This window comes from Mugil cephalus, chromosome 6 (genome assembly GCF_022458985.1).
Source record: "Mugil cephalus isolate CIBA_MC_2020 chromosome 6, CIBA_Mcephalus_1.1, whole genome shotgun sequence".
Lineage (NCBI taxonomy): Eukaryota > Metazoa > Chordata > Actinopteri > Mugiliformes > Mugilidae > Mugil > Mugil cephalus.
Window position 1 is genome coordinate 27,801,790 of NC_061775.1, and position 27,594 is coordinate 27,829,383.

Below are 27,594 nucleotides of genomic sequence, written 5' to 3' on the forward strand. Positions count from 1 at the left end.
TCACGTTGTCACCAGCTCCAGAGATTTGTCACATCTCCTAAATATTTTCCCTCCCGTCTCTCATCTTTTGCTTTTAAGATCACATCAGGTCTCAGACGCTCAGAATGAAAAAGGCGGCGGTGGTTTGGTTGCACGTGTGCAGCCGTTGCTGCAGTTATACGTGTTTCAGTTCAACCAGCTTCTTGTTCTGCTGTTGATTTCTGACCTTCTGAAGTGTTTCCTATCTGGTCGTCAGACTCTCAGTCAGTGGTCACACTCTCAGCTCTAATCACCGTCAGATAAGCTCCTCTATCGCTATCTCAGACCAGCTAATGGACTTCATGGAGGCAGCCAGTGCCACTAGAGCATCAATCAGCATCCAGCCTCCACCTCCACCAGCAGGACGGGAATTGATAAATGTCAGTCAGACTGGAACCAGTGATTCTGTTAATCCTCCTGAACAGATGTTGTCCAGACCCAGAGGGACAGGAAACGGACACAGAGAACCTTCTTCTCGTCCTCTCGGTCGTCTCCTCGGGCGTCTCAATAGCTCACTGCAGCAGAGTTTAAGACAAACATCGACTTATATTTACATCTTCTCAGACCTTCGTCTTTCGGCTCCAGAGCAGGAACGAATCCCCCGACTCCTCTCTTATTTTATCTTTTTAAACTTGAACCTCAGCTTGTTGCTGTTTAAATCCTCCGTGACCCTGCAGGGTTTACTGACTTTTCTTTCTGTTTTATCACAATAACTCTGCAGCCGGATGTGAATCAAAAAAAAAAAAAAAAGAAGAAGCTGCATGAGAATTCGTCAGCTTCAGGTTTTAAGAACCGGACAAGGACAACAAACGCATTCTCCTGTGTCTGGACCAAAGAGCTGCACTTGAACGCACCACAGAGACTAAAGCCAATGACCAGCTGGAACATGAGAGGAAATACCTCTTCACACCAGCAGGTGGCAGCAGCCTGGATTCATCTATCAAATGAGAAAACAGGAAGAGCCACGGTTAACCTGTCACTGAACAGGCCACGCCCCCTTATGGATAAAAACAACAGATGGAAAAAGATGTGCACACGTACTTAATTACTTTAAATTATGATACGCTAACGGAAGCTAATGTTAGTAATAATGTTAAAAATTCAAAATTCATGTTACAAAGTCAAAGTAATGATGCTGAACTGTAGGTTGCTGCAAAGCTTTTATTTTAACCAAAGAGTTAACGTTAGCTTAGCTTCATGCTACATCCATCATTACACAGGATGAGACGTCATAATCCAACCAGCAGGCTAGCAGTCAGCTACCAGCTAGCAACCAACAAGACACCAGCTAACTAGCCTAGCACATCATTGGGTTTCACAGATGCCTCCTGAGTCCCTGCGTCCTCATATGGGGACATTAAGTTTTAATGTGTTATTGCAGCTTATTCTGCTTCATTTAAACCCGTTGTCCTTATTAATGGACACTTTACTCTGCCATCTAGTGGCAGCAAAGGTTAAAACTTATTATTTTAACTTATTATTATTAATGTTTCTAGTTTGATATGACGCACAAAATTAGCAACGTTACCAATTAGCAGAAATTAAAAATGCAGACCGAGCTCGGGAGAGATTAGCTTAGCCCTTTTTACTGCCATCCAACAAAATACACAACCGTGTCACCTCTCAGATTAGTTTTCCCCCAGATGGGGGGCGTGGCCTAATTTACTACTGTTCATCCATTAGCTGAGAGGCTAGGAAGCCAGAAAGCTAAAACCCTTTTCCTGCCTCCTCTGGTTTGTGTCACTGTTTACAGGAATAATAATAAAAGAACATCAGTGGACGAGGACGAGAAGAAGAGGCCTGGCCGTGCGTTTAAGTACTTTATGCTCTTATCATCCATCCGCCCACACGCAGCTCTGCAACGCGAAATGATGCTCGTCTGACAGTTTATTGCATTAAAGTGTGTGTCTGTGTGCGTTTGCAGCTGCTGCTGCTATCTGAGTCCTGGGGGAGGATGTTCACCCCTAAAGCCACTATGCAAAAAAACAAGCCTAATGCCCGATATATAAAAACACGGCGGCTTGTTAAACAAACCGAACAGGCTACAAAGCGAGACGTGATGAAATTATCCCCGGTGACGGTGGAGGATAAGAGGAGGGCAACACAAAAGCCTGGAGCAACCTGCCCAGAGGAACATCCAGCTCTGATAATACGCTGCATGGCCGGGAGATGGAGGGAGGAGAGGGAGGGTAATGTAATTAGAGGGTGAGGTGTAGGCTGGTTCAAACATCTGAAGACCACGGCCTCGTTTCCAAGAGTAACTTAAGGCCGAGACAAGCGTGAAATTCATCTTAGGAGAGACTACTTAAAGCTGGAGAGACGCTTCTAAAAGCATTTGGACTTGTTATGAATTTAATTTTCAAGGAGTTAAAAGTGCAGCTTCAGATTTAAATGCTGCAGCTGAGCTTCTCTCCAATAAACCTCTGCAAACACACCAGAGGAAACAAAATCCACAGCAACCGGAAACAGAAATCAGAAGGTTCTGGGAATTATCTGACACCCTTCATTTTCATGCACAGAGAAGAAACAGCTTTTACAGCTTAAAGTCTGCAGGATAAACCACATCTCAGTCTGTATTATTTAGTTTTCAAGTCTTAAACTGAGTCTGAAAAGCAACAGGACAGAAGCTTCAAAAGTGAAACTGAAACATCCCTTTAATTCGGTTTTATTTTATTTATATCTCAAAGGAAATTCATTGTGAGCAGACGTCAGAGACACAGTGAACAACAATAAAAGTAACAACAATACTACTACTAATAATAAAAAAAAACAGCTATTAGCGATGCATTGAGTGCACAGCACTAAGAATCTGAATCCAATCAATTAAACATCCATCTGAGCCTTAGTTAGAAAACCTGTTTCCTGTTTCATTAGGAATTTAAACAGCAGTTTGAAGCCGGGGATCACAGTGTCTCTCGTTTACCCAGGAAACAGGCCTCTAGTGTACGTATGTGTGTTTATGTGTGGGCCCCGATCATAATAACAACTTTTAGCTGAGCCAAAAACACACAATTAACAGGAGGACGCCACGGAGCCGAGACAATCGCAGCAGCCAGGAGCCAGAATTCATTACCAGCCCCGTGAATACTGATGAGAGAGCAGCGACAACAAAGAGACGACACACCAGAGAAAAACCGACAGGGACTGTTTAGTGCAACACCAACTTCAGCTAAAAGGTTACGACACGAAACAACACGCTCATGACCTCCGACCTTAATGATACACATTAGCTTCAAGAGCTACTGTGACATAAAAACTGACAAAATACCAACAGAAGAAGAAGAAACAAAGAGAGGAAGCTAAAGGTGATGATGTAGGCAACGCTTATGGTGATGCTAATAGTGATGCTAATGGTGATGCTAAAGAGGAAGAGGTATGCGATGGTAATGGTGATGCTAAAGAGGAAGAGGTATGCGATGCTAAAGGTGATGCTAATCGTGATGTTAACAGTGAAGATGTATGCGATGCTAAAGGTGATGCCAATGGCAATGCTAACGATGATGCTAATGGTGTGATATATGTGATGGTAAAGGTGATGATGGTGATGCTAATGGTGATGTATGCAATGCTAAAGGCTAAAGACCATGTTTACAGTGAAGCCAATGATGATGATTGTGATGCTAAAGGAGAAGCTAATGGTGAAGATGTATGTGATGCTAAAGGCTAAGGACCATGTTTACGGTGAAGCCAATGGTGATGATAATGGTGATGATGTATGCGATGCTAAAGGTGATGCTAATGGCGAAGCTAATGGTGATGCTAACGGTGAAGTGGTATGCAATGCTAAAGGCTAAAGACCATGTTTACGGTGAAGCCAATGATGATGATGGTGATGCTAACGCTGATGATGTATGCGACGCTAAAGGAGAAGCTAATGGTGAAAATGTATGTGATGCTAAAGGCTAAGGACCATGTTTATGGTGAAGCCAATGATGCTAATGGCGATGATTCATGCAATGCTAAAGGTGATGACGGTGATGCTAATGGTGATGTAGTATGAGATGCTAAAGGTGAGGCTAATGGTGAAGCTAACGATGATGATGTATGCGATGCTAAAGGTGATGCTAATGGGGACACTGACGGCTAAGCTAAAGGCTAGCGCTGCTTTCCAGCATTTTGTCTTGTTGCTGATTATTGGCTGGTGTTCAGAACTCAACAGAGACTCACAGAGCAGATGCTAATAGCTATGCTAAGGGCTAACATGTTAGCTGTTAGTTCAGACCTCTAAAACTAAACCAGGCAGATTTCCATCAACGTTCCGCTCTAAGTAGCTGCTGTAGTTTGTTGTACAACCACTGAAAACACAAACGCTCACCTCGTCTCCACTAAACTCACCCCTCAGTGAGTCCACAGCAGCTTAATCCCAGGTTGTATAACCTGCTTGGCTCACGCTGATACAAACTGACCCAGTTTGGCCTCGGGTTCAGGAACCAAATCTGAGCCGTGACCCGACACAGCGACACGGACAAGGAGAAGCTTTGTTAGTTCACCTCTTCACCTCACATCCCGCAGAATAACAGCAGCTACATCATTAGCTACAGTAAAACGTATTAACATGGTGCAGAACGGGCCAGTGGGTAAATATCCTGGTTAATCTGGATTAGTGGCCAAGAAACAAATGATTGATCAGACTAAAGATTAATCCTCCGCCACAGAACTAATAATAAACAGGCCAATAAACGCAATTAATCCCAATTTACATCTTCATGGTTAAAAAAAAAGGAAATAGTTACAGATCTGGGACCGGTTCATCTGAATAAACCAGATCAGTAGAACATCCCCCAATAAATCAGTCACCACTTTAAAATAAAGAAATAAATCCTGAAACTCCTCGGGGGGGGGGGGGGGTGTTGGGGTGGGGGGGGCAGCGTTGATGAATGACAGCCATAAAAGTTGGGAGATTCCCGGTGAAACGCAGCGTTTAGCCGCTAAGTGAATGAGCTAATTGTCTGAGGACAGCGAGCAGCGTCCTAATGAAAGCTCTGCTGAAGCTTAACGGCCGACGGGGGGGGGGCGATGAGCCGTGGAGGGGAGGGGGGGGGCCCACTGGGACCCGTAAGGCTCTAATAGAGGGTGTGGAGGGGAGGGGATGGGGGGGGGGGGGCACAAGGGGTGAGTGTGTTTGTTTCCCTTCTCCCACAATAACACACTTTACTATCAGGGCCACATACACTGATACATTAACACAACTAATCTCCATTAGAGGCCAAGAAAGAGCCCATGTGTCACCAGGGAGGGGGGGCTGGGGGCGGGGGGGGGGGCATCCATTTGGGCTTTTACTCCTCCAAATGAGCAGATATAACTCTTCCATCGCTAATAACAGGCAATTACTGTGTGTGACTGTGTGGAGAGTCATTACAGGACAACTCAGGTGTTTGTGTTTTCGCTCGTTAACGTGAGCGAGTGCAGCCGAAGTGGGAAGAGCAGCAGCTGGGACCCGAGCACTTTAAATCCCTCGGGTGAAAGTTTAGGGGTTGGACATTTAATCATTACTCTAATAAAAACTGAACAGAGCAGCTTAAAAGTGTTTGAGTCCTTCCACAGTTTCCAAGTTTCTTCATAAAAATGACGCGGAAACAATCCCTCACGGGGATAAATGTGACAAAGCTGACGACGTCCTTGCAGACGTAGCTCACCTGTGGCTAACGGCTAACGGCTAACGAGGCTCGTCATCACTAATATGGAACTGGTTCAGGTATCATGAGGTGGAATAGACTTGTCCCGTATGCAAAGAGAACATCTAAGGACAGCGACTTCTGGCTCCTCGTCTGATTTTCAGACCAAAGTCCAAAGAACTGAATGTTTTTCACGTGATATGAGACGCGTAGGACTATTTCCCGTTAGCTAAGAGGCTAATCTGAATAAGACACTATAATAAAGAGATGCAAACATGAAATAAAATTCCAAATGTGAGCTGAATTCAGCAGCGTTTCATTGGTCAGACGTCGTCCCCTCCATCCATTCCTCCACCTATTGTCCCCCCCCCCCTCCCTCCTCGTCTCCCCAGCTGCACTATTCACTCATTAGCTCGGCTTCCTGTGCCGCCGCTGGAGGTCCCATCATGCAGCTGTGGGATCTGTGAGGCGGACCAGCGGATATCCAGAAGTGTACAATTAACCAGGCAGCGCGTTGGTGCTCGTCCCGACGACAACCTGCTAATTAGTTTCAGCTACGACGAACATCGCCCCCCCACACAGCTGTAGAGGGCTAATCTGGCCTCATCTCATCTGCCTATCATGACTTCCAGGAGGCCGACGCTTCCTCCTCCTCTGGCGCGATGCTACAGCCGCTGTCGGCGCCGGCGGACGAGGAAACAAGCTAATCCTAATTGGAATTTACACATTCAAATGAAATCTGCAACGGCTCGCTGGAGCTGGAAGGGTTTTATCTGCAGATAACACCGAGGGAGGGAGGGAGGGAGGGTGCAGGAGAGGGGGGGAGATTGGCAGGTGGATTTGAAAAGAAGCTTCCCGACAACAATTAAAACAAAGAGAGGAGTCTGTGTCTGTTTCTACGCGCTGAGATGAACCAGGAACACATCAACAAATGACTTCCTCTTCTACGTCCTGGTGACATTTTACATCACGCAGCATTTACTCAAACACAACTCACAGAACCCAGAACATTATCGACATGTTTTAACAATAAAACAGTGATGCCAGACTTTAAACTTATCCCGGTTTTACCAGATCTCCACTGGCTCCCTGGACATTTTTACAATAAGAGAGAACAACAAACACTATAGACGATGACTTGATCTACCAGGACCCATCAGGAGTCACAGGGCATTCAAATTTGAATCATGGGATCATGTGGCAAAAAAAACACTTTGGTTTTTTCTTTTTTTCCTGTGAGAAGAGCCAATAAACCTTTAGTTAATTTACTAATCTTCAAATTCTAAACCAGGACGGGCTCAGCAACGTGCTTTAGAAAAGTTTAAATTAAAGTAGCATGTGTCTGTAGTAGGTGATGGTATAAAATATCAATATGGAACAATACTTTTTCTTCCGCTACAAAATCGATTTTGAACGTCTCGATATCAATGTAAAAAGAAAAAGTCACGTTTTGGATCGTGAGCGACTTCCACACCTGCACCTTTTTCTGTACGAGTGCAATAAACTGGATTAATCTTGTTTTTTTAACTCAAATCAATTGTCACTGTCATTTAATGTTCATTTATGCAACATTTATTTTAAGCTGCATTTAAAATTCCTCAGTGAACTATGTAGAAAACTGCAAAATATCTCAATAATGGATCGTGCCTCAAGTATCGTGAAACGTCCTCGCTGATAAACACCTCACACCTGCAGCAGCAGCTCCAGTTTCTTTTATTTTATTTAATTTATGTTGAAATTAAATAATCACAAAAGGTTCTGATGCCGTCGTCGACGTTCGTCTGCAGAACGTGAGCAATCGTGTGGATTCAATAAAAATGTAGATGATGCTCATTAGCAGACGTGATGAGGTGAGCGTCTGCCTGCAGGGTCTCTAACGCCGACTCCGTCTAAAGGCCTGATGGGAGTTTCTCCCTGAATGACAGAGTGGGATTTAACCTCCCCCCTATCTCCCCCCCCCCCCCTCCTCCCCGTAAACACTGGGCCCAGATCTTTTTGTTTGTGAGAGCAGAACAAACACCGACACGCGAACGCAGAAAACGTGAACAGCGGTTTTGAAAAACGAGGTGAGGCTGAATCAGCGTGATGCGTGTGACCCAGATTTCAGCATCAAGGCGACGTGCTGCGTTCAAGTGCCACAGAAACAAAGTGTTCAACACGGACGCTAAGAAAAAGAAAGAAGAAGTAATTTCTCCTCTTCCCTTTGTCCTCCAGCCTCAGGTTATTATCAGATGAGCTCCTCTCGCCTGTCGTCTCCTCGTCGTTCACATGAAAACTGCTTCAGTTTGCACCTTCACCGCGAAGACAAACACAAAGAGTAACACTCCTGCTGAGAGGACGCACACTCGCATCCACTCACATCACACAGGGAACATCCAACATCAGGAGAATGTTTCCAGGTTTCATTCACGTGGACAGTTTGTCCTCCACCTGATCAGAGACGGAGCGTTTCCATGGAGACCGGAGGAATCTGATCACATGGTCACATCAAAGCGTCTGTTAAACGCAGAAGGTTATTGATGATGAGGAGCATCACAAGAAGAAGGAAGAGGAGGAGGAGATGGAGAAATAATAGGCAGAGAAGAACCAAGAAGAAGAAGAAAAAGGAGGAGTAGTAGGAGCAGGAGGAGGAGCAGGAGGTTTGCAAATAATAAAAGTTGAGACTTTATAAACTAAGAGCAGAGAGGAGAGGAGGGAGGATCAGTCTGATGAAGAAACACTGCAGGAGAAGTTTCTATAATGGGTTTAATCACACTGGAGGAGGAGGAGGAGGTGGAGGAGGAGGAGGAGGAGGAGGAGGACCAATAATTAGGCGGCGAGATGAGGACGACTGAAGTGAGACAAAGAGGAGTTTGATAGACAAAGAGGGAGACGAGTTCGTCCCAGGAGGGAAACACTGCGATGGGAAAGAATGACATGGAGCACTCTTTCATCGCCTCCCCCTTCACCTCCCTCCCCCATCTCCTCCTCTCCTCCCCCCCCGCTGGGTTCATAGACAACCCCAGTCCTCCTCATTGTTGCTCTGCTTACAATGTGTGAGGGTAAAGAGGAGGAGGAGGAGGAGGAGGGGCCACTGAGGACCTCAGTAATTATAACCATCAGTTAGAGACACTGCTCTGATTTCACTCCTCATTTAAATCCAGGCTCCTGAGGAGCAGCTAGTCGCTCATCTGGGACCACAAACCCAGGAATCCAATTAACATGTTGGGGGTTAGCTTCCAGGCTAACATGCTACAAGCTTAACAACTCAACACAAGTCAACACACACGAGTCTATGATTCAACGCGCGCACGATTACAGAGAATAAAGTTAAAATACGCCACAGGATCAGGAAAACACGGAGGAAACGCCAGCGTTTCCTCAGAGAACAAAAAACGGAGAAAGATTAAAAGGAATAAAAATAAAGTTACACCATCATTAATGTGAACCGTGATCTCAAAAACACCCAACACCACTTTACAAATGAATAAAAATTAAATGAAATAAAGTGTTTTGAGTAATGAAAGTCTGAAGTTAGCCTAGCCTTGTGCTAGCCTTATGTTAGCTAGTTATCTAGGCTAAAGGCTTAGAAAAACAGCAGCTAGCGTCATATATACTGTGAAACCCATGTGTTCATGTAATTTATGTGCATGCAGATAGCTAGCATGCTAATGCTATAATGATAACACTAAATAACAGTAAGACTAGTCTAATTATATTATCATTTATCACACTAACACAGCTCCATGACTGATGAGGTGATTGGGCTACAAAGCATTTTACATCTCATTTAAGATTTTTAAAGGAAGTAGACGCTGGGATATTTAAGTGAGGACCTTTTACATATTAATAACATTTATAGGAACGTTAATGGTGGAAATAAGACATTTATTTCAACATAGAGTTACACTGTAGAATCGACCCTCTGACGTTAGAGGAACTGCATTTGTTGGAGCTTGTTAAACCTTAGCAACTATGGCTTGTGATTTATATACGATTAATTTACTTATTATAAAAGAGGATTACTAGTTACTTTGAGTCAAAGAAGCAACTCAATGTCAAATAAAGGAATAAACGAGTGCCTTTAACAAACAGACGGTACGATGAGCTGCTGCTGCTGCTGCTGAGAATAAAGAATAAAAGGGTAAGAAAATAAAATGTCCGAAGGCAGCGGCACCGAATCGCTGTGTGATTCTGTGTGTTTGTGCTACGAGCGAGGACGACGCGGCGTCTAGACATTCAATTTCACACTCTTTGAAGTTTGCTGCCCGCTGGCCAAACGCAGCCGTGTGGATGAACTCGACATGATGAGACAACAAGAAGAAACCGGGAGGAGGAGGAGGAGGAGGAGGAGGAGGAGGAGGAGGAGGAGGGACAGTACAGTTTCCCCTTTTATTTCATTCACAAAGGAGGCTCCTGTGGAATCTGTACAGTCTGAGACGCACCGTGGGGGGTGAGGATCATGTTTTAAGCGTGTCCAGCTTTCTGTTTGTACGTCTGTCAGGAAAAATATTATCTGTGACTTATAGAAAAGCACGAGAAATGTGTGTCAGTTTGCATCATATAAGGTCTTTTATGTTTTGTAATGTTAGTTTAAAGGACTAACAAAAACCTTTGCAGCCTGTTTTCTCCATTGGGAATTTTATATTAATTAGCTTGGAGTCAGGTGGAGTCAGGCGCTGCCAAGATGGCGCCACCAGGTGGCGACACACTGAGCTTCAAAAACGTGCATCTTTATATTCAATAATAGTGTAACGGACACTTGGGACAAAAGCAAAGACATGTTATAGGCGAGAAACTGGAGGAGATACATGGAAATACCACAAAACCTTTTAGTTACAAGTAAATAATAATTAATTGTTCCCTACGATGCAAAACCTCTATGGTATAAATCTATATACATCTATACAGTGATGGTGCCTTAGTAGCAAAGACACATGAAAGACGAGAAACTAGAAGGGACATAATGTGGAAATACCACAAAACCTCTGGAGTTTTAAGCAAAACAGTTTAGCAACAAAAATCTGTCTCTAAAGAAACTGATGCTGAATCGAATCAGACGTATTCGTGGGACAGCGTCAGTTCTCCAGAGCTGAGAGGAAGCAGCCGAACCAAAGAGCTTGTGCGGTTACAGGTCAGTCTCTCAGCTCAGAGCATGAGCTCATGCTGTTCTCTGAGCAGGGTGAGCTCATAGCCCACTTCTCTTCTAACAGGCTAATCCACACAGAGCCAGAGATGGATGCATGAACAGTGTGTGTGACTTCACCAAGAAGAAAGTTAGAAAGTTGAAAATGCTGAGAGGTGAAGTGTTCTCTGCTTCTGCCTCTTACTCCCTCAAACCGAACTCATTGTTCTTCCTCTAAAACGAACCCCAGGAGACGCAGCCAGCAGCCAAAGTCCAGCTAAGTCCCTGTAAGCTGAGTTTAACCTGCTGCTGCAGGATCCTCTGTCCTCAGAGCTGCAGCACCGACGCCTCCGCCAAGGTTAACGCCAGTTTACACAAGTTTCAGTCTGTCAAACTTTACGGTGGGGTACCAGGGGTCTCCAGCGTTTTCCAGGCCAAGGACCCGAAACTGATGGAGAGATTATGAGTTTGATTATAAACTCAGCCTCGTGCTATTTATACATATACATTATTATTATTACCATTAAACATTAAGGTACTATCCCTTTACTAATATATGTTGGATTCATGTTAATGTGTATTTGGAGGAATTTCAATTTGTGGGGGAAAAATTAAAAAACATATAAAAACTTTGTGACCCCTTGTTGGACACGTATGCGGTAGATTATGTGACATTTACCTCATTAATCAGGTCAAAACGGTAAAAACATAAAAACCACCTTCTGACCCGAGAACTTTAACCAAACATCTGATGATGAGAAATTTAACATGATTGCGAAAATAATTAGATCATAATGAGGATTTTGGTTTTAAGAGTCTGATCACAAAGCTGGAAACTATTAAAAGAATAAATTCAGAGTAGGCCGGGGCTTCAGTTTGGGTTTAAGACTGTTCATAATTTAGTTAAAGCTCAGTTTAAACTGAATTATATATATTTTATACTACTTAAAATAAGAGAATTCAAATGTTTAAGAAATGTCACAGAACAACTGAGGCCAAGTCCTTCATATCTGGATAAATTCTGTCGTCACGAACGTTCTGGAAGTCTGACGCTCCCTGAAGGCGTCGTGCTGACTTCAGGTGACGGCTGATTCAGCCTCTGTGAACTCGTTGTGTCTCTGTCGGTTTGTCTCCTCTAAGTGTCGGCGCTGTCATCCGTCTGTGTGTTGCTGTCGGGCTGTTTATCCGGTTCAAGGCTGCCACTGTGGCCTATTGTTCTAAAGTCTGCATCACATCTGCAGACAGGACGATGATGGTAATAATAAACAGGAATACGACAAGTCTCTGCTTCAAACAACACCAGCAAACTTCCACCAGCCCTCATTCCCCAGCCACCCATGAACACACAACGTTATGTGCTGACAATGAGCCTCTGTGCGGCGTCTCCCGGCCCTCGTATGAATTCTGAATCCTCCCACACTCGTCCGATGAGAAGCCTCCACGCCACATGTCTTAAGTTTCTTTTCCCTGACGTGATCCTGGTGTCGTTCCAGCTGCATCGGCTGCATCTTTCATCCCCGATTGGCCGCAAACACCGGCTGCTCCGTCTCGCGAACCCCGGAGACGGGGAGATGGGGCTACATCTGCTGAGCTGACGCAATGCACCGTGGGTAATTAATTACTAGATTTACGATGCATTCCAAAACAGACAGGTTACATAAACGCGAGGGAGGAAAAAAAAAAGGCTGAACTGCTTGAACCGCCGGCGCCACCGAACACAATCACATCCGTAATGCATTAAATATGTACTGTACATGGGAAGGGAAACAGACAATATCTCAAAACAAAACTTTCTGGGTGTGTAAGAGCCAATAAGAAAAACTGCAGTGCTTCAAATGTCCACTAGAGGCTCCAAAGGGAAATTCCCACAGACCTACAGGAATAATTTATCCCGTCATGATGAATGTACGAGGAGAATATCTGTCCTCACAGGTCACTAGCCGTCTTTAGCCTCTTTGGCTATTTCTGAGTTTGCTGTTAAACCACTAAAGTGTGTCTGCTACAATGCTGGCAAGAGGCTGCTGAAGACGTGCTAATGGTGAAACTAAAGGTGATGACAGTGCTCATACTAAATGCTACCCTGAAGGTGGTGCTAATGGAAAAGCTACTGGAGATGCTAATGGTGAAAGTAATGGTAAAAGTAATGGTGATACTCAAGGTGACATGAATGCTGACCATAAAGCTGATGCTAAATGCGACCCTTAAGGTGGGACTAATGACGATGCTAATGGAAATGCTTGTGGAGATGCTAATGGGTAGCATGGCAACACTGTTTCCCAATAATTTGCATGAGATTTGAGGGCCAGTATCATTTAGTAAGAGGAGATGTAATCATGCAACTAATCGTGATACTAAAGATGACACCAATCCTGACATTGTAGGCGAAATGCAACCCTAAAGTTGATGCTAACGGGTAGCATACTGTTTTCCAGCAATTTGTGGTGCGATCGTGTCCTCATCAGTTGTTTTTGAGGAAATAACTCGGAGACTTTAGATCAGAAGGTGAAGCTAATGGCGACACCGACTGAGAAGCTAATTGTTACACTAAATGTAATGCTAAGGCAGAAGCTAATGGCTAGCATGGCTGCAAAACTAAACCAGGTAGATTGGCAGTCCACTTTAAACTGGTGTTGGCAACCTTTAGCAGTGGTTAGCAAGAGATTTGAGGACCAGTATCATTCAGGAGAAAAGCTCAAGCTTGAAATGTGTTCTCCATTCTTATAAGTAAATGAAGATGCTAATGGTGAAGCTAATGGTGAAACTAATGGCGATACCAAAGGTGACACCAATGGCGGCACTAAAGGCGATGCTAAATGTGCCCTATAGGTGGCCCTAGTGACAATGCTAATGGATAGCATACTGTTTTCCAGCAATTTCTGGTGTGGTCATCAGTTGTTTTTGAGAAAAGAACTCGGAGACTTTATATCAGAAGGTGAAGCTAATGCTGAAGCTAATTGAGAACCTAATTGTAATGCTAAAGAAGACTAGAAGCTAATAGCTAGCATGGCAGCAAAGCTAAACCAGGTAGATTTACATGTTAAGTATTAAACAACCCTAGTGGTTAGCACATGGTTTTAATTAATTAAGAAAAAAAGGTTATTAGGGGAAGTTCTGGTGAACATTTCCTGGTTAAAGGATTAGGATCAGAAAATAGTCAGGGGAGAAAATATTGGTTTGGTTGCGAGAGCATATGTTTCCATTGTCTTGAAGTAATTGCTTCTGGGCTCATACTGTAACTCAGGCATCATGTCAGCATTTCTAACAACATCTCTCTCTGTTGTGGAACTTATCTTCAATCAGCTGCTCTGAGGGACCAGACTCTTTTCCAGCCCGAGGTCTAATCACAGCTCAGCAGCTCCCTCACAGAGGAACCGCTTCACATCGGGAGGGAGATGAGACAAACAAACTCTTTTGTCTTCTCGTCTCCCGGCTCTCAGATCATTGTAGACTCGGTCCTTCCCTCCCCCCACCTCCTCTCCGTTACACCATCCCACCAGGACGGCAGCCGGCTCGCCACCCTCCGGGCTTCTGCTTTTATCATGTCGAGAGGTGTCTGCCCGCAGGACGACGGATAATAGGAAGACGAAGGGCAAAGAGGAGGAGGAAGGAGGAAGGAGGAGGGAAGCTGGATGTTTGTGCAGCTATGAAGAGGAAGAGCGGGAGAATCTATAATTTATTAATTATGCTGTAGGACGAAAGGGTTTCGCAGCAAATTCAGAGCAGCTTGTTAACTCTTTTGTTCTCCTAACTGAATCTGATTTGATGTTAAAAAAATGTTCTCAGCTCCAACAATGGGGTCTTTAAGTTGCTCATCTGGTCCCAAAACTATTTAAAAAAATCGAAATACATTTATCCTCTGTTTTGAAAAGCGGTATTTTTGAGAATCTGGGATCGTCAGCTGCTTTCAAACTCCTATTAGTCCAACTAGGCAGTTCTCTTCCTCTTCATTTGTTATTTAAGTAAAACTGAAGAGGAATATTAACGTTTTATAGAACGGATCTTTCCAATATAGGAACCGTGCTGAAGCTTTTAATCATCTTCATCCAAATTTTGCAAAAAAACGACCAGCAAATACTAGGGATGGGCCATGTTCAGGTTTTAACGCTTTTTGCGACGTGGAAGTTGAACAGAATATTCATTCAAATAATATAAATTCAATTAAGATTAAGAAATAAATGAACCAATATAACAATAATAATAATAATAATGAACCAGTGTGTGGGGTCCGTCAGGCATCAAAGATGCTACATCTCTGGTCTTTTAATAAAATGCTAATGCTGATGGTAATGCTAATGCTATGTGTGGTCAGATGTTGAATCTAATTCCAGGTGTTTCCTCCTTGTTGCATCTTTAGAGGTGAAGTCCAGACAAACTTTAGACAAACGTTTGGTCTCAGACATGTTGAAGCTTCACTTCCATCCATGCAGCTGTAGAGCTAAGGAGGCTAAGCTAATTAAACACTCACTGGAACCAGATCAGTCTGGTTACTACCGTTAGCATCAGCACCATTAGCATTATGGTACCGATCCCTAGCAGCTTCTCTAATGGAAAGACAAACTGACTCTACGAGGTGAAGATCATGGTGTATAATTGAACCTCTATCACAATAAACCTGTCCTGAGACTGTTTTAGTACCCAGCACATACAAATCAGGAACAGACGATAAAGCTCCATCACTGCTAATCAATCGCTGCTACAGAGAGAGCCTTAAATACTCTCTGCCTCCTTGTACATATCTGGTTTATTGATAGACTAACAGGAAGCCGGCAGACATGGCGTCGATTTCTCACGGAGCGATCCGATAATAGTTGTGTTCCTCCTCAGACGGACCAGGCCCTCGATGAGAAGCAGCTGCAGCGACGACTTCTCGAGTTATTGCTCGGCTTAATGGGAGCTCGGTATCGATTTACCTCCAAGAGCAGAGAAACGGGAGGATAAAAGATCCACAGAGAGGAGGAAATCAACAGCGGCAGGGAACAAGATGTAACCCGGAACTTTATGTGAACTCGTTTGACCCAGAAGTGCTGACGGTGGAAACTTTCATGGGAAGATTTATTCTGGAGCTGCACTTCAATTTGAAATGGAGAAAATAAAGTTCAGATGCTGTGAGTCTGAGCTAACGAGCCTGGAAGTCTGGAGTCTCTCCGTCGGGAACTGATTACGCTCCAGCAAAGATCAGATTATTTGTCTGCGCTGGCATTTCTATAACTGCTGATGTGTCTTTACTTGTTCCTTTGTGAGCTCTCAGATTATTATGCGTCTTATTTCTGGAGTGATCTTTGTTGGTCAACATCTTAAATCTCTATCGCTGCAACAATCCACAGTGTGTTTGCTAAAGCATCACATCGCTGACACATTAGATTTGAAAGGGTTAGAAAACGCCTATTTAGGACCAAAGTAAACTGAACGCTGTTCATGAACATGTTGGAGCTCATTCATGGTCTCGGTCTCTTTCTAAAACCAAGACTCTGACGTTTCTATCACTAAAGTCAGAATCACTCTAAGTGGTTTAGTTCTTGGCACACAGTTAAAAATAATTTGTTTTGCTCTGGTTGAATCCTATAACGACTTTTATTGATGAAATTAGAAGAAAATGACTTAGTGCATCATGCAGCATTCACTCAAACACGACTCGCGTCCAGAGCTGTGTTTGGTTCACAAAGCTGCTGCTGTCCCATGAACCACCCGGAGGAATGTTAGAGGGCTAAAGAAACCTGTGATGTAATCATTAAGTCCAAGACGGTGATTGAAATCCTGTGATTCCGATACACTTTCACGCTGAAGCTGTAGATGTTCAAAAGCTTTTCCAGACGACTACAATCAAACCATCTAATCGAATCCTTTCCATGCAATGACGACCGCTTCCACAGCTTCCTCAGATTCTGAATGAACTGAAACCAAACTCACTGAACAACTTCCTCCCCCACAAATCAATGCAGGTGTAAGCGTCTCTGGGCAGAACCAGGACTCAGATCTGAGGAGAAGATGCCCACGGACTGTACCTGTCTGAGCTCTGAGGCCGCCTCGCTGCTTCCCTGGATAATGTTCAGCCTCATGCCGTACCAGCTGAGCGACCGCCTGCACGCCAACGGCCTCTTGTCCCTTTCTGCCTCTTCATGAGCCTGACAAGCCATCGCGAATCCCAACGCTGCCCCCTGGTCAGAGCTCCTGCTGCACTGCGACCCATTCCCGGACAAACCAACACTTTTAATAAGTGCTAATCCATAAAGGAGCTTTATGCCTGTTTGCTTTTAATTGGCTGGATTTCACCGTTTGTTAAATCTCTATCATGAATTCCTCAAACCAACTTGTTTCGCTGCCAAAAGACGAGATTACCCAGAGCCGCAAGAGCTTTCACAAGTCGTGTGAGGACACGAGGTGTGGAGGGGTTAAAGAAGCCGGAGAGAGCTTCCCCTCAGCCCGGGCAGCTCGGGGTTATCAATATTTGACAAGAGAAAGAACAGAGTCTCTCCATCATTTTCTGAGCCACCGCCTCCACAGGGCACCATCAGAACTTAAAGCCAATACAGAGTATGATTAAAAGAGAGCAGGGAAAAAAGCACACGAGGCGAAGAGATCGATAGGAAAGCAGAATTAATGACACTAATGAGCAAAAGAAAGAAAGTAAAGAGAAGCAAGTAAAGGTGGAACATATCAAACGCCTCAGTATGAGGCCTCAGTTTGACGCTGTGTGATTCATACGAGTCATTAAAGTCCTGTACTGTACAGAGTCTGCAATATTGTCCTTGAGGGACATCAAGGAACCGGCTGAATTACTTCTTATTATATTCAAAGAACAACCTAAAACAGTAAACGTTCTCAACATATAATCACCAATCAGCAGATGCACCCGGTTCAACCCTTAATCCTCGTCCACACATGAAACGATTCGGTCTCTAGTGGACGTTTCCAGGCTCTGGTTGTTCTCTTTTATGTTTTGGAGTGAAGGATATAAATATGGACGGAGCGAGCTCGTCTTTAATTTGAAAAGAAAACACCGACCACCGACACTTTAAGCCTGTTACCAGCATGGTGGATGTGGAGGCAGGAACCAAAGCGACGGAGGTCGTTTCCTTCAATGAACTTGGTCATTCCCACTCGTCGTCGCATCGACTGATCTGAACCGGTTACATGCTCACTTTTTGTCAATCATTGCAACAACTCGGCCCCTTGAGACACGTCTTATCTACGTCAGGACATGACAGAACAGACTAGAGGGGCTGCAGAAATGCATTCACTGACGTAGACCAACGGTTTGTGAGTTACTTGACAGAACAAGCTTCATTTTCACCAAACTGCAAAGAAGGAATTTCAAGAAACCAAAGAAATACATCTTATATTCTGTTCAGAGACAAGAAATTTGTGCTTATTTTACAAAATTCTGTGAAGCGAAAAAAGCTGAACCCATTGGCAGATTTCCTTTTCTTAATACAAGGTGATTTGACTGAATATTTTGCTTCTTCCTAGAAGCTCTTTCTGTATTTTGCTGTTTCTGGAGTGGAACCAACCAATCTTTTTTTTTTTTTTGACACCAAATTCCTTTTATTTAGTTTTGATGCATTGATAAGTTTTGCCAGCGGCTCCAGACTGAATAGTTACACCTTCACACTTCTCATTCCATTTATGTTGTATTTTCTCCAAACCTAAAAACCAAGAGAAAAACATGGGAAACTGAACTGAAACTGAACTTGGTGAAGATTTGTTTTAGGACCTGAATGACTGGGAACTCATGTCGTACATACTTTCATAACGTACTAGAGCTTTTTCTTTTAAATGGCATTTAACATCAAACATGTTGTGACTGATGAGTTCTTCCTGAGGACCTCTGTTAATATTTATTCCACAGAAGCTTTGATTCCACGTTCTGGTTCGCTGGCTGGTTAACGAGTCAGTAAAGACAAAAAAAAAAAGCCTCACGTTCACTCATTTATTCACTTATTCACTCTCCTCTCACAGCAGCAGCTTCACTCGGACCTAAAAATAAGTTCATGTTCATAATTACGTCCGAGTTTTCTGTGTACAGTTTGTTCTCTGGATAACTTGGAAATCGTGAGGCTATTTCATGCACGGCCTCCAAACACTTATCTGCTTGTGTTTCCATGAAATCTGAGCCGACACGCAGCAGAGTGAAGAGTTGTCTTTAAATCCATGTGACAGCGATTTGGGACGGAGGCAGACGCCACCTGATAGGAGCTGATCACACGTTTGCTGGTATGCAGACAGGCTGATTCTGCATTTAATACACAGTCAGGAACAGGCAGGCTTTTGTTTCAGCCAGAGGAAAAAAAAAAAAAACACAAAACAACACAACAACGTCTGAATGGAAGCGCTGATCCTGTTTCTCACACCACAGCAGAGCACACGCCGAGTCCTCGTCATTACCCAGCGTTTTAGTGTCATTAAGGTTATTTTTACTGGTGCAGGAGTCAAACAGAAACATCTTAAAGCCGAGTGTGTTTTCCTATTCAAAGCCCAATTCCTTAACAGCGTCTGAGAACAGAAGAAGCTGCTTCAGCATGTGGAGAAACAAGTCTGGGTCTGTTTTCTGGAGGAAATACAACCAACACAAATAGAATATCCATCGCACATTTATCAGTATTTTAGAGCATTTCGTGTACGTGACCGAGAACAAACGACCGCCGATTTTCAACTCCAACTTCAAAATGCTTCTCTAACACTTCTTTCAGTATTAGTTCAAAAATGTAGCACCACATCAAGCTCACATTAAAAGGCTGAAACCCAAGTTAAATCATGGAAATCAAAGTGTAATGAACCACCGGTTGGTTGCGAGCAGCAGTTCATGCATCAGTCACATCAGCAGCTGCTTCAGGCTGCAGGACTGACCAGAGGTTTATGGGTTTGTACTTGTCCCGTCAACCTCAGACCTCAGACCACGTCCCAGAAACAACAGAGGACCAGAAATAGAAAAACACAGCGGCTCCAGAAGAATGACGACCTAGTAGCTAAATGCGACCACTATCTCTTTGACCTTTCACCCTCGACCGCATTTTCTCTGACCGCCGAGGTCAAGTGGTGGCGGTGGAGGTTTAAGCTCTGGGTTTGCTCTTTAAACACCACTGGAAGAAGCGACCTTCTGACCTAAGGCTTCTTCTTATCGGGTCGCTAATCAGATGACGCCTGAACTGACGGGTTTTCAAGGGCGTGTGAAAGAAAAGGACAAATAAACTCTTTGTTTGTGGTGTTTATGTCCTAAACACGGTCTGTTTCAGCTTTAATTTGCCCATTCATCAATCCATTACGTAACAGATGACTCATTTTAAAGTATTTGAGCCATTTGCCAAATTTTATTTCCGTTAAAACAGGAAAATTGATGAAACAATTGATGGAACTATCAAATGAACCAGCACCATTAACAGTTTTTCTTTTTAGTGCTGATTCACAAGTGGGTTAATTGTGCCTTGAAATCTGGTGTCACTTTCAGTGTGACCTCGCTGGCCTTTCCCTCCTGCCACTGTCGGCCTAAAAGGTCCCTTTGATCCACGGTAATTTATCTTGAACAACTAATCTCCTAATGGCCTCCAACCAGAGCTCCAGATAGTTAGAGCTTCCAGAGAACCATTGACCTTTGCGCTAACATTTCCGCTCACAATCCAGGAAACCGTGGAATTTCCTGATAATAACGTTTCCACTCCCCAGAGGATACCTTCCTTTTTTTGATTCTAATGATCTTATTATAATCACCTCTAGCTTTAACGTTTTAGCGGCTACGCTGGTGAGTTTCTAAGACGAGCTAAATGAGCTGATGGTTGTTGTTTTTAATCCGTCCAGACGGACGCACCGGTGGCCAACTGTGGGCGAGAAGCCACAAAAACAGAAAAAAAAAAAAGAGAGAGAGAGATTTACGGAAACATAAAAACATCCCCAGATGAAATGTGCAGCTGTCAGTTGGTATTTCTGATTTTATCAGCTTGGCAAAGTTTTGACTATGAAAACGCACATGACCAGTGTTTAGATGCTGTTTCCTGTTGTTCTGGAGCAGAACTCTGGCTCTGGACACCATGAAGCATTTCTGGAGAACACGTTCATGAGAAGGTTCCTGGCCGATCAGAGCTGAATGTCTGCAGCGTTTCATTTAGAAAAGAGACCAATCAATCACGTTCTGTTGCTTCTTCTTGGTCATACAGCATGAAGGAAGGAGGCTGGATGCTTTTTAATCTTCTAAACAAGCCTGACTCGTCTGAAACATCGTGAGAACAGTAGAAAATGTTCTGTGTTGACAGGAAGTAAAGAGGTGTATCTGGAAAGTTGAGGCCGAGGTAGAACAGGTGTGGAGAGGAGCTGGAATCTAAACTTAAGCTCAGCAAATCCAGGTCACCTCTCGCTCCACGCTGTCCTCGTTCGGGGCCCTACTTTTTCTCTACACACAAAGCTATTTTAACACAGTAAACGAAAGATGTAGAGCGCCGCGTGGCAGCGCCGCCGCATGAGGACGAAGCTCGTATGCTGATTTCTCCTGTGAGTGGAGGAGATAGAGGTTATCTGAGGCTGAATGCTCAAACTCAGACGTACACATCTCTCAGAGTGGGTGGTTTGGTGACTCAGTCTGAGTCTACGATCCTGAGATCTTGGTTAATGCCCATATTTCATTCTATCCAGCTCCAGTTCCTTTAATTATTGATCAGTATTGGTGACAGGCAACGTGTTTGTAACATGTTTTGATTGTTAGCTCCTTATTTAAAGATGTATTTTTGGTATGTTTTACATAACGTCTTCTTCTGCTTCGGTTTTAATCGAGTGTTACCATCAAAGCTACCAAATGCACCAAGACGAAGACATAAACAAAGAAGAAGAACCAAAATCTAAACATGTCGACTGTGTGGAAGAAGAAGAAGAAGGTTCTTCTGAAAAAAGGAAGTCAGACAGTCAGACAGCAGTTGGATGTTTGACTAAAACAGAATCCATGGAGTCCAGTCAGGTTAAAGGCTGCAGCCAAACAACAACAACAACAACTAACACTGAACGTTTAGTAGAAGAGAAAAGTTTCCTGGAGACTAATGTTCCAGAGAGGGTTGGGGAGTTTATGGCGGCGTTGAAGTAGAGAACACAAAGTACGAGCTCCGCTCTCCACATTAACTCTGACTTAGAGAAAGATTTATTGGCCTGAATCCAGTCGACTCCAGGAGAAGACAAGGAAAGACTTTAGGAAGCTGCAGGAGACCAACTCTAGATCACTTGATCGGGACGTCCCTGTCTACTACCTGAGCCGTGAATGATTTCCAAGACCGGCATGAACGTGACAGGTCGTCCTCTGTTGCTCACCAGGCCGTGGCATCATTTACTGATTACCACCGGAGAGAAACCAGAGAGGCCTGGTCAGAGCTCTCTTTCCTAAAACCGAATCGAAATGTGACCCAACTAGTGAAGGTGGAGAAAAAGCATTCCTACCTGCAGACCTCTGCGCCTCAAAATACTCGAGTCATCCATGATCATGTGTGCTCAAGCTCTCTTTTCCTTTTTGGTTTTCACAAAACTACAAAGTTCAGGCACTTTCTAGGAAGTCCGTCTTCCCCTCTCTTCTCCTTTCTCTTCCCATCAGCTGTCAGATGCACAAAAAGTTTATTTTCCTGCTCGATAATTAAAAGCTCTCATTGGTTTCTTCGTTAAATCTCAAGCTGCACAAGAACCCGGTTTGGTTCTTTAAAGAGGATCCGGGTCAAAGCCGCCGGGACTTTCTGCTCCGAGGCTTCAGAGTTGTCGTGCTCTGATTTGTTCCAGTTTCGTTGTCGTTCCTGAGCTCGGCCTCCGTCGGCTGCTCGTTCATTCATCCGTTCAGCGCTGGACACACCCCTCCTAGCTGGAGTCCGTCCGCTCTCCAACCCTCCTCTCACCCGCTAAGGCACTAGTCCAGAGGAGACTCCGCTCCTTCCATTATTCATAGGCAGCTCGCGATAGAAATTAACGCCGACAATGGGGCCCCGGGGGTTGGGATGGAGAGGACGGGAGGGAGGCAAAAAACATAAATGGGGAAGGCACCAGCTTGCTGCCCTCTGGCTTAATTAGAAGTCGAGCAGTAAAAAGGCTGGAAACCAAAAAACCTCCTTCAGAGGAGGTGTCATGTGGGAGTCCTGCTCAGCTTTAATCACTTGTTTTGTTAAAAACGAAGATAAAAGCTGTAAACGCACGCTGCCCACGCTCGGAGCCGCTCGACGACACACGGACTGGAAACAAGAGTGCGTTTGTTTGCTAGCGGCGGCGGCGGCAGCGGTCTACTGAGCGAGGAGGCACCTTGCATCCATCTCCATGCCAACCGGCCGGGCCAGATTCCATCTGGTTAAAGCCAGCGGGAGCTCAGGGACTCCCACAAAACACTCCACATGCAACCCCAGCGCACAAAACACCAGTCATCTCTTCATCCCCGTCTTCTCCTGCATCCTTCTGCCTCAAGTGTTCCTCCAAAAAAAATAAAAGGCTGCAGGAAGTCGTGGGAGTGGGGGGTGAGGTCCAGGAGGTGTGAAGAAGTAGACGAGCAGATTCGTTTTCCTTCCTCTAGAAAATCTCTGCCGTGTTGTTGCTGTCCTTTGCTCTCTCTGATGTGTCAGTATGCTCACATGCTCCGACTCCTCCCCCGCTCACCCTCCTCTCTCCCTCTTTCTCTGCCGAGGCGACCAATCAGGCGCGAGGCTGCTGGCGATGAATGGAGGGAGGACGAAGGGAGGGAAGCTCCGCCCCCTAACCACCCCCCCCCCCCCTCCATCGTCCGCTGCCTCCGCGTCCGCCGCCACGACCTCGACTGCTCTAATCAAAACAAGAGGGAGTGTTTGCAGCGCACACACTCTGAGCTTCGTGTGGCTCATGTTTTATTATTCAGATGAATAAATCATGAGCGCACGATCGAATTACTTATTCAAGATGACGGATTTGAACACGCGACTCCACTGCAACCCTGTTCTCAAAAGTATGTGGACACGTAAATGTGTAACACCTATATCTGATGATTCTACAGCTATGATCATATTCCTGGTCTTATTGCATGGAGTCGACTTGATCTACTATCTGGCTTTAAAGCACCTTCACATGGTCCTGATGCAGTTTAGTTTCAAAACTATTTTGCATAATTATCAAAAGAGATTTTCAGAGATTTTAGTTATTTCCACAATGTTTTTTCTCTAGTTTCATGACTTTCACCTCTTTGCACAGTGGGGAAGTTTGCAGTGCACACGAGAGATAAAAAAGCAAAATATAAATCAAGAAAACAGAAAAATTCATGTCCATTCATGTCCTTGTTGTTTCGCAAAAACCAGACTTGCAAGACTTGAGTAATCGATAATTGATATCTGCATCATCAATAATCGATATTGTTTCTTTAAAATGAAGATTGATTTGAACCCAAGAATCGATTTATTTTAATCCAACTGTAACAGGATGCGTGCGTCATAAAGTAAATCGACTTAAATCTAATCTTTAAATCAGGAACTCTTTAATACAAACTAAATATCTAAATTCATTTTGTTGAACGCTTTCTAAAAACCTTTATGACCTTCATCTGTACTTTTCTTTAGACTAAAAGATCAACTACCACTAAAATAATCGATCCTAACTCTTGAAAAGTGTTACTCAATATTACGACTGTCAATAGATTAATCCATTAATCGCGATTCTTCCATTTAATCGCGATTAATCGCATGGATTTCCGACAAGATGAACGCAAATTAACTGCACATTTGGTTTTAGTCATTTAGTTTTAAATATAACTGGAAGTTTTAAAACATCTTCAACAGAAAAATATGCGACTTTACATAAATGTTATCGACCCTTCTTCTTCTCTTGGCCTCAACGAGGTAAAATCATTTACCACAACCACACTCCAGGCTCCTCTTTCTTTCCATAGAGCTCCTTTAATCACTTCCTGATTCCACAAAACTAGAGTTTGGGCTGATGTCATGATAACAGAACATTTACCAAAGGACAGCCTTACTTATTACATGTAAAACGATCAACCTTCATGTCGGATAAAGATTATAAAAGCCAGGAGACTATTTGCCTCCTCCTCTTTGAGCCTCCTCTGCAGTAAACAGAGACAGAGCAATAAATAAGTAAATAAATAAATAAAAAAGAGTGAATGAGGACAGTAAAAAACAGAGAGAAAAACGGAGGCAGAGATTTTGCTGCAGAGATGCAGAAGATGTCAGAGTGTCTGGTGTCCTCCTACGCTCCACAGAGAGCGAGCGATGAGTCACAAAGAGAAGAGAGGCTGTTAATGAGGAGGGATGGATGGATGCGTTGGATAACTCAGGAAAAACACCTCCCGCTCTGAGCCGCTCGGCTGCTGCTGCTGGATGCATGTACACGGCGTGAACATGAAGCATGAACAGAGGATACTGTACGTCTGTGGACGCCGGAGAACCCAGACCCCGGAGTGAAGCCTCCCCACGCTCGGCTTCGGGCCCCTCGGATTCTGGTCGGAGCCTCGGTGTTAATGAGAGCAAAGGCCAAAGGGGCCACACAGAGGAATGTTCACAAAGAGACGGACGGACGGACACCAGCTCACCCACAAAAGCAGTTCGAGCGGCTGGATCCAAAATCCAAAAACACACAAAAGAGGCCAAAGTTGACGCTGACAGAACCCGTCTCACGCAGAATTAATTGTTATGTTACTGGCTTCGTTCCCCAAAGCATTTGTTTGCAATGCATCTTCATTTCTTTAGGATGAGATTATCATCTTTATGTATCTGGGATAACTTCAGTGTATATTACAATTTAAGTTCACAAATGAACCAAAATATAAGTGTTTATTTTAATGCAAAAGCAGAATCGGAAACAACGAAATCCCAACTTCCTCAAATATTTGTACTTGTGAATTTGTTAAATTTACACGTCACATCAAACTAGAAAAGTTAATAAGAATAAATATACAAGTGTACTGACCCTTAAATAAAGCAGAATAAGGTACTACCTAAAACATAATGTCCACATATGAGGACGCCGGGTCTCAGTACTCTGAAGTACTGAGAATAACTAATAACGGAAAGGTTTCTATTTTAATGTTTGTTCCTGTTTCTGTGGTGATATTTATGAGCATCTGTACAAGACCTTCTAGTTCCAGTTCCAGTTCCAGTTCAAAGAATCCACCTGACCAAGCGCAGAACAAATACCAGGATGAGTTCTTGCCCATTTTATCGAGCACATATCGGACGTTGACTCATCTCACCATCCTGTGATCCTCAGAATAGTCAACTAAAAAGTACGTGGTGTCAATAAACTGCCCGAAACATCTTTGAGTTCATGCAACCAGATCACAAGCTGGAAGCATCGGCTGAACCCAGACAAAGTTCATACACGAGCAACATTTTTCAGATCTGTTTGTGTCACTGGGAAATATACACAGAGGGTTACCTAGACAACCGGAGCCCGGATCATTATATAAATGGATGTGGCTTTACATTCGTAAGAGGCTATTTTATCTTTTGTTCAGTGGTTGAGCTCAAACTCTCGTATTAATGTCCGTCCCTGAACACAGGAAGTACTGGTTTATGTTACTTGATGCTCAGAGGAAAAAAAAAGACTGGGGATGAACGAGGGAGCGATAAAAAGAAGAAGGCCTGTGTTTTTCTGCTTCGTATACAGCTAATTAAAGCAAAAACCTGCTCCTTTTCAGGTCTCTGCTGTATTGAAGGTTAATTGAAGTGGCGGCTAAAGCTTCTCCCGTCAATACCAGAGAACTTGTAAGAACAGCAGATTTTCTTTTTTAAAGAGTTGAACCAGTTTGCTTTTAACTGGAGGATAAAACAATACACCTGGATATTTCCCCTGGTCCTGACCTCAGACCTGCCCACAAGATTACACAGAGTGATTTATCGCTGCTCTGGCTGAGGGCGGATAATCTCAAATGGTTGAGGGGTGAGAGGTCAAAGGTGACGATGGCATTTTAAGACTGGACCCTTTAACGGACAGAACGGACACCAGAGAACCTCTTAATACGAATCTCCTCCAGGTATAATTTCACCGTTGAGATCTGATCACACGTGTCCAGCTTTAAGTCCAAATGTGAGCCCAGCTGTTTCTCTTTGTTCCCGACTTTAAAGCTTTCTTTGCCGTTTTTTATTTACAGTGTGTTTGCTTAGTTAGAGACTATTCACTGAGACGCAAACCTCGGAGGAACAGTAACTCACACTCACGGATACGTCTGTTATCCGGCCTCGGCCAAGTCAAACACGCAGCACCACAACACATGAACAAACACAAAGGCTCGTTGTGCCAGCCCAGGCTTTCGCTGTGTAATGACGGCGCGGAGATTGTTTGCGTTGCTTCATTCATCAGCCTGATGAGTCGGTCGACTGTTAGTCTGACTAGTCCTGCAGCCAGATGGCCGTCTGTCTGGACGGCGTCCCGCCTCGTCCCTCAGCACAATGGAATAAAAACCACTAGAGATGTCCCGATCCAGGCATTTTTTAAAAGGACCGGGTCGGGTAACGGGCTTCAACAGAGCCTGATCTTTAGTAGTTTGACATAAACCACGAGGAGTCAAAATGTCTTTGTGTTGTTGTTTTAATTGAAGAGTCAGAAAAACAACAAGAAGAACAGAAAGGGCCAGAAACAGAAAAATGAGAGTCAGAAGAACCAGAAGAAGACGAAAAACATAAGACGCAGACAAAGAAGAGTCAGAAGAAGAGTCGTATGAAAAAGAAGAACCAGAAGAAGAGTTGGAAGAAGAAAAGTCAGAATAACCAGTAGAAGACAAAAAACATAAGAAGCAGACAAAGAAGTGTCAGAAGAAGAGTCGTACAAAAAAAGAAGAACCAAAAGAAGAGTTGGAAGAAGAGTCAGAAGAAGAGTCGTACGAAAAAAGAAGAACCAAAAGAAGTTGGAAGAAGAGTCAGAAGAAGAGTCGTATGAAAA

At 43.9% G+C, this 27,594-nt stretch overlaps 1 protein-coding gene across 9 annotated transcripts in view; it reads right to left on the minus strand.

Annotated features, from left to right (window-relative positions):
- mast2 (microtubule associated serine/threonine kinase 2) overlaps positions 1 to 27,594 on the minus strand; it is a 144,096-nt gene that overhangs the window by 59,283 nt on the left and 57,219 nt on the right. The window contains exon 1 of one of the 9 annotated variants that reach the window (XM_047586487.1): positions 22,144 to 23,401. The exons of 6 other annotated variants lie outside the window; for them this stretch is intronic. In XM_047586487.1, coding sequence (XP_047442443.1) covers positions 22,144 to 22,188 — 45 coding nt within the window. In that variant the 5' untranslated portion in view covers positions 22,189 to 23,401. Of the gene's footprint in view, positions 1 to 16,739; positions 16,936 to 22,143; positions 23,402 to 27,594 lie in introns of those variants that run through there. 2 more of the 9 variants (XM_047586490.1, XM_047586489.1) reach the window with 2 other exon arrangements.